The sequence below is a fragment of the Mustelus asterias genome, chromosome 26 (genome assembly GCF_964213995.1).
Source record: "Mustelus asterias chromosome 26, sMusAst1.hap1.1, whole genome shotgun sequence".
Taxonomy (NCBI): domain Eukaryota; kingdom Metazoa; phylum Chordata; class Chondrichthyes; order Carcharhiniformes; family Triakidae; genus Mustelus; species Mustelus asterias.
The window spans coordinates 647707-655268 of NC_135826.1; the positions used below are offsets into that span (position 1 = coordinate 647707).

Genomic DNA, 7562 nt, shown 5'->3' on the forward strand with positions numbered 1-7562 from the left:
GTGGCTTGCTCGGACATTTCAGAGGACAGATAAGAGTCACCCACATTCAGTCTGGAATCACGTGTAGTTTATTGATTAGTGTCACAAGTAGACTTCCATTAACACTGCAATGAATCATAGAATCCTACAATGCAGAAGGAGGCCATTCGGCCCCTTGAGTCTGCACCGGCCACAATCTTGCCCAGGCCCTATCCCCATAACCTCATGCATTTCCCGTAGCTAGTCCCCCTGATACCAAGGGGCAATTTAGCATGGTCAATCCACCTAACCCGCACATCTTTGGTCTGTGGGAAGAAACCGGAGCACCCGGAGGAAACCCAGGCAAACGCGGGGAGAACATGTCGACTCCATACAGACAGTGATCCAAGCGGGGAATCGAATCTGGGTCCCTGGCGGTCTAAGGCAGCAGTGCTAACTAGGTAGGAAAAGAGATGGGGATGTAAGGCAGAAATTCAGGGAGTTAGGGTGGAAGCTTAGAGCTAGAACAAATAGAGTTGTTATCTCTGGTTTGTTACCCGTGCCACGTGCCAGCGAGGAGAGGAATAGGGAGAGAGAACAGTTGAATACGTGGCTACAGGAATGGTGCAAGAGGGAAGGATTCAGATACCTGGATAATTGGGGCTCATTCTGGGGTAGGTGGGACCTCTACAAACGGGATGGTCTTCACCTGACCAGAGGGGTACCAATATTCGGGAGGGGAAATTTGCTAATGCTCTTCGGGAGGGTTTAAACTAATTCGGCAGGGGAATGGGAACCTGAATTGTTGCTCCAGTGTACAGGAGGATGTGAGTGGTGAGGTCATGAATAAGCTTCAAGGTCGCAGGAGTGTAAAGGCAGGCAGGAAGGTGTTTTGAAGTGTGTCTACTTCAACGCCAGGAGCATCCGGAATAAGGTGGGTGAACTTGCAGCATGGGTTGGTACCTGGGACTTCGATGTTGTGGCCATTTCGGAGACATGGATAGAGCAGGGACAGGAATGATTGTTGCAGGTTCCGGGGTTTAGATGTTTCAGTAAGATCAGGGAAGGTGGTAAAAGAGGGGAAGGTGTGGCATTGTTAGTCAAGGACAGTATTACGGTGGCAGAAAGGACGTTTGATGAGGACTCGTTTACTGAGGTAGTATGGGCTGAGGTTAGAAACAGGAAAGGAGAGGTCACCCTGTTGAGAGTTTTCTATAGGCCTCCGAAAAGTTCCAGAGATGTAGAGGAAAGGATTGCAAAGATGATTCTGGATAGGAGCGAAAGTAACAGGGTAGTTGTTATGGGGGACTTTAACTTTACAAATATTGACTGGAAACGCTATAGTTCGAGTACTTTAGAGGGGTCAGTTTTTGTCCAATGTGTGCAGGAGGGTTTCCTGACACAGTATGTAGATAGGCCAACAAGAGGTGAGGCCACATTGGATTTGGCACTGGGTAATGAACCAGGCCAGGTGTTAGATTTGGAGGTAGGTGAGCACTTTGGTGATAGTGACCACAATTCGGTAACATTTACTTTAGTGATGGAAAGGGATAGGTATATACCGCAGGGCAAGTGTTATAGCTGGGGGAAAGGAAATTATGATGCGATTAGGTGAGATTTTGGATGCATAGGATGGGGAAGAAATCTGCAGGGATGGGCACAATTGAAATGTGGAGCTTGTTCAAGGAAGAGCTACTGCGTGTCCTTGATAAGTATGTACCTGTCAGGTAGGGAGGAAGTGGTCGAGCGAGGGAACCGTGGTTTACTAAAGAAGTTGAATCTCTTGTGAAGAGGAAGAAGGAGACTTATGCAAAGATGAGACATGAAGGCTCAGTTAGGGCGCTTGAGAGTTACAAGTTAGCCAGGAAGGACCTGAATAGAGAGCTAAGAAGAGCCAGGAGGGGACATGAGAAGTCTTTGGCAGGTAGGATCAAGGAAAACCCTAAAGCTTTCCATAGGTATGTCAGGAATAAAAGAATGACTAGGGTAAGATTAGGGCCAGTCAAGGACAGTAGTGGGAAGTTGTGCGTGGAGTCTGAAGAGATAGGAGAGGCGCTAAATGAATATTTTTCGTCAGTATTCACACAGGAAAAAGACAATGTTGTCGAAGAGAATACTGAGATACAGGCTATTAGACTAGACAGGATTGAGGTTCATAAGGAGGAGGTGTTAGCAATTCTGGAAAGTGTGAAAATAGATAAGTCCCCTGGGCCGGATGGGATTTATCCTTGGATTCTCTGGGAAGCTAGGAGGGAGATTGCAGAGCCTTTGGCTTTGATCTTTATGTCGTCATTGTCTACAGGAACAGTGCCAGTAGACTGGAGGATAGCAAATGTTGTCCCCTGGTTCAAGAAGGGGAGTAGAGACAACCCTGGTAATTATAGACCAGTGAGCCTTACTTCTGTTATGGGCAAAGTTTTGGAAAGGATTATAAGAGATAGGATTTATAATCATCTAGAAAGGAACAATTTGATTAGGAATAGTCAGCACGGTTTTGTGAAGGGTAGGTCGTGCCTCACAAACCTTATTGAGTTCTTTGAGAAGGTGACCAAAGAGGTGGATGAGGGTAAAGCGGTTGATGTGGTGTATATGGATTTCAGTAAAGCGTTTGATAAGGTTCCCCATGGTAGGTTATTTCAGAAAATACGGAGGCATGGGATTGAGGGTGATTTTGCGGTTTGGATCAGAAATTGGCTAGCTGTAAGAGGGTGGTGGTTGATGGAAAATGTTCATCCTGGAGTTCAGTTACTAGTGGTGTACCGCAAGGATCTGTTTTGGGGCCACTGCTGTTTGTCATTTTTATAAATGACCTGGATGAGGGCGTAGAAGGCTGGGTTAGTAAATTTGCGGATGACACTAAACTCGGTGGAGTTGTGTACAGTGTGGAAGGATGTTGCAGGTTACAGAGGGACATAGATAAGCTGCAGAGCTGGGCTGAGAGGTGGCAAATGCGGAAAAGTGTGAGGTGATTCACTTTGGAAGGAGTAACAAGACTACAGAGTACTGGGCAAATGGTAAGATACTTGGTAGTGTGGATGAGCAGAGAGATCTCGGTGTCCATGTGCATAGATGTAGGTTAGATGGGCTTTAGATTGGTTTCACAGGTCGGCGCAATACCGAGGGCCGAAGGGCCTGTACTGCGCTGTAGCGTTCTATGTTCTATGTTCTAACCACTGTGCCACCGTGTCGCTGTGAGGCAGCAGTGCTAACCATTATGCCATCATGCCGCCCACTAAATAAATTTATAAAGTTTATTTATTAGTGTTACAAGCAGGCTTACATTAACACTGCAATGAAGTTGCTGTGAAAATCTCCTAGTCGCCACACTCCAGCGTTTGTTCGGGGACACTGAAGGAGAATTTAGTATGCCCAATGCACCCTAACCAGCACATCTTTCAGACTGTGGGAGGAAACCAGAGCACCCAGAGGAAACCCATGCAGACACGGGGAGAACGTGCAGACTCCGCACAGACAGTGACCCAAGCCAGGAATTGAACCTGGGTCCCTGGCACTGTGAAGCAGCAGTGCTAACCACTGTGCCACCGTGCTGCCCCAGCCAGACTAGGTAAGGATGGCATATTTCTTTCCCTGAGGGACATTTTTGAACGTGATGGGTTGTTACAATAATCGACAATGGTTTCACGGTCACTTTTATTGAGACTAATTTTTTATTCCAGATTAATTAATTTAATTTAAATTCCACCAGCTGCCATGATGGGATTTGAACCCTGTGATCTCCAGTATATTAACCTGGGGATAACAAGTCCAGTGACATTGCCACTACACCACTGTCCCTCCAAACTAGTTTTACAGGATATTTAATGAGGGAGAGACAGGTTTTTTGTTTTTTTAGACTTGTTCTGTAAGGTTTAGGTGGACATTATTAAATGCCATCACAAAATGACTTCAGAATTTGAAACTGTGTTGGAGCTTTTTAAAATCTGAGTTTCCTCGTTGCTGGTAGTTCCAGGGCTACGACTGGTGACTGTTATAGGAATATTGAGCTAACTTCTCTCTGCAAGAACTGAATCTACTTAAATACCTCTTGAAATCCCAAAACCCCAGCCAGATAATGACTCAGCCAAATGATGAATATTTGACCAACATGTGAAGCTGTGATCTCAAACTGGCCTTCTGATTTTTTCTCCGAATGTGTGAGCATACAGAAAGGCCAACTCCCTTTGGCTGATATTAAAAATCAGCTGTGTGAAATAACCTCCTCGAGATATCTGGAAACAATTCCCAAACCACTGCAAAACTTTGGAACTAATCTCACTCTTTCAGTGAGGAAGAATATCGCGAGAGACAAGAGTGCCTAGTCACCACTCAAACGTAGGAGAGGTAGATTCTCAGCTCTGAAGGACATCTGTTGGATTTTGACAATATTCCAGCTGTGTCTCACTGCTAACCCACAAATTACACAATTCACTGACCTCAGTGCGGACATGCGCATGGTAACGTCAGCAGTTAGCCAATAAAGCATATTTGTGGTTAAGATATTCCCATGTTTTGAACCCAGGCAAGTATACAAATCATCCACTGTTCCCGATCTTGTTGTTATTTCAAAACATTTGAATGGGTTGGCACAGTGGTTAGCACTGCTGCCTCACAGCGCCAGGAACCCAGGTTCAATTCCAGCCTCAGGTCACTGTCTGTGTGGAGTTTGCACATTCTCCCCGTGTCTGCGTGGGTTTCCTCCAGGTGCTCTGGTTTCCTCCCATAGTAAGAAGTTTAACAACACCAGGTTAAAGTCCAACAGGTTTATTTGGTAGCAAAAGCCAGGCTTTTGCTACCAAATAAACCTGTTGGACTTTAACCTGGTGTTGTTAAACTTCTTACTGTGTTTACCCCAGTCCAACGCCGGCATCTCCACATCATTCCTCCCATAGTCCAAAGATGTGCAGGTTAGGTGGATTGGCCATGCTGAATTGCCCCTTAGTGTTGGGGGATTAGCGGGGTAAACACATGGGCTTACGGGGATAGGGCCTGGGTGAGATTGTTGTCGGTGCAGGCTCGATGGCCCGAATGGCCTGTTTCTGCACTGTAGGGATTCTATGATTGGAGACTTTAATCTCAGCAGCCCCTGGACGAATGCAGAACTTTGCCATCAGGAAAGATTTAGCAGTGTGATTATTAGAATGCAGTCAGTCACTTACCAATGAAATACAAGGAGCTTTGCTTCACAAAGGCCATGACGGTGAATCCAGCCGTGTTGGAGATGATTCCCATCAGTACCAGGGAGATGTCAGTCAGACAGTTGGAGAGGACCAGAACTCCAAGGAAGCTGGTCAGGAACATGATGTAACAGGCTGCTTTTCCATAGCCCACCCAGACCGCGTCCCAGCTCAGTGGGGGCTTCAGGACAAAGATGGAGATGATATTCTCCCCGCCAGTTACTCCAAAATCATACAGCAGGTAGCAGATAAAAAGCAGGACCATCTGGGTGCTGTACCTCCTCAGGCTGAGATTCCTCACTCCCGTGGGAAGCTGGCTTTGTGGACAGACTGTGGGGTATCTGAGGATGAAAGCGGAGTACAGCAAACTTAGTGAATACAGAGTGAGACACAAGGAGATCAGCAGGAGCCCATGCTGATTATTCACCTTCACCAGGAAGAAGTGACCAGACGCCAGACTCCCCAGCAATCCAGCCATTCCCGACGCCACCTCCAACATATTTAACCTCAGACTGCGTCTTGCTGCTTCAGACCGCAGGGCAGTGATAGCATTAATGCCACTCCAATAAGCTGGGAACCCTCCAGTCAATCCATTGATCACAGCTGATCCGTACATCACACTGACAGGCAGCTGGAGAAGGTGTGTGAACAGCAGCAAGGATCTTCCCAGTAAATAGCCCAGTAACGGCACCACCAGCAGAATCTTCTGCCCTGTGCGATCTGCCCACCGGCCCAACAGCACGGTGCTCAGTAAGGGGGCTAGCGAGTAGATCATATTGTAGATCATATAAAACTGGGCTATTTCCTTCTGGGCCAGGTCACTGTTAGCCAGCGAGGTCCCGTTTAACCGGTCATACACCACCATCAACAGAGCTGTGTCAAACAAAGCATTGGCCACATTGGTCACAACCACCACTGGCTCCACATAGCTCAACACAACATCCATGTCTCCACTGTCTGGATCAGACTGTCTGGAGCAGTCTCTGTCTGGAGCAGTCTCTGTCTGGAGCAGTCCGTCTGAAGAAGTCTCTGTCTGGAGCAGTCCGTCTGTAGTAGTCTCTGTCTGGAGCAGTCTCTGTCTGAGCAGTCCGTCTGGAGTAGTCTCTGTCTGGAGCGGTCTCTGTTTCTAACTCTCACTGACAGAGCTGTAACTCAGTTTCATTGGATTTTGCAAATGGGGAAACTCCCTTAATTTAGTCACGGATGAGGAACAGGTTTGGTATGAGGAATTGTGAGACTGAAAAAGGAACTTGTATCAAACTCCACAAAAACCTCCAGGGAGATTTCGAGAGTGAATTTACCAAACTTTGAAAACCAGACACTTTTTATTGATGAGATGTGAAAGGCTTTTCATATTCTCAGGAAGAGTGCAGTAATTATTTATTAATTGTTATAATCCCAGTAGAGACTGATAACTTTCACAAACAGAATCATTTCCCAAATGACTCTGGAATAACCAAAGGGAACATAGAACAGTACAGCACAGAACAGGCCCTTCGGCCCACGATGTTGTGCCGAGCTTTATCTGAAACCAAGATCAAGCTATTTCCTCCCTATCATCCCGAAGTACTCCATGTGCCTATCCAATAGCTTCTTAAATGTTCCTAAAGTGTCTGACTCCACTATCACTGCAGGCAGTCCATTCCACACCCCAACCACTCTGAGTAAAAAACCTACCTCGGACATCCTTCCTATATCTCCCACCACGAGCCCTATAGTTATGCCCCCTTGTAATAGCTCCATCCACCCGAGGAAATAGTCTTTGAACGTTCACTCTATCTATCCCCTTCATCATTTTATAAACCTCTATTAAGTCTCCCCTCAGCCTCCTCCGCTCCAGAGAGAACAGCCCTAGCTCCCTCAACCTTTCTTCATAAGACCTACCCTCCAAACCAGGCAGCATCCTGGTAAATCTCCTCTGCACTCTTTCCAGCACTTCCACATCCTTCTTATAGTGAGGTGATCAGATCTGCACACAATATTCCAAATGTGGTCTCACCAAGGTCCTGTACAGTTGCAGCATGACCCCACGGCTCTTAAACTCCAACCCCCTGTTAATAAAAGCTAACACACTATAGGCCTTCTTCACAGCTCTATCCACTTGAGTGGCAACCTTTAGAGATCTGTGGATATGGACCCCAAGATCTCTCTGTTCCTCCACAGTCTTCAGAACCCTACCTTTGACCCTGTAATCCACATTTAAATTAGTCCTACCAAAATGAATCACCTCACATTTATCAGGGTTAAACTCCATTTGCCATTTTTCAGCCCAGCTTTGCATCCTATCTATGTCTCTTTGCAGCCTACAACAGCCCTCCACCTCATCCACTACTCCACCAATCTTGGTGTCATCAGCAAATTTACTGATCCACCCTTCAGCCCCCTCCTCTAAGTCATAGAAATCATAGAAATCATAGAAACCCTACAGTG

At 46.5% G+C, this 7562-nt stretch overlaps 1 protein-coding gene across 1 annotated transcript in view; it reads right to left on the bottom strand.

Annotated features, from left to right (window-relative positions):
* Positions 1–6270, bottom strand: part of LOC144479410 (solute carrier family 46 member 2-like) — a 32397-nt gene extending 26127 nt beyond the window's left edge. The window contains exon 1 of the mRNA XM_078198050.1: positions 5115–6270. Coding sequence (XP_078054176.1) covers positions 5115–6078 — 964 coding nt within the window. The 5' untranslated portion in view covers positions 6079–6270. The remainder of the gene's footprint in view (positions 1–5114) is intronic.
* Positions 6271–7562: the final 1292 nt, after the last annotated feature.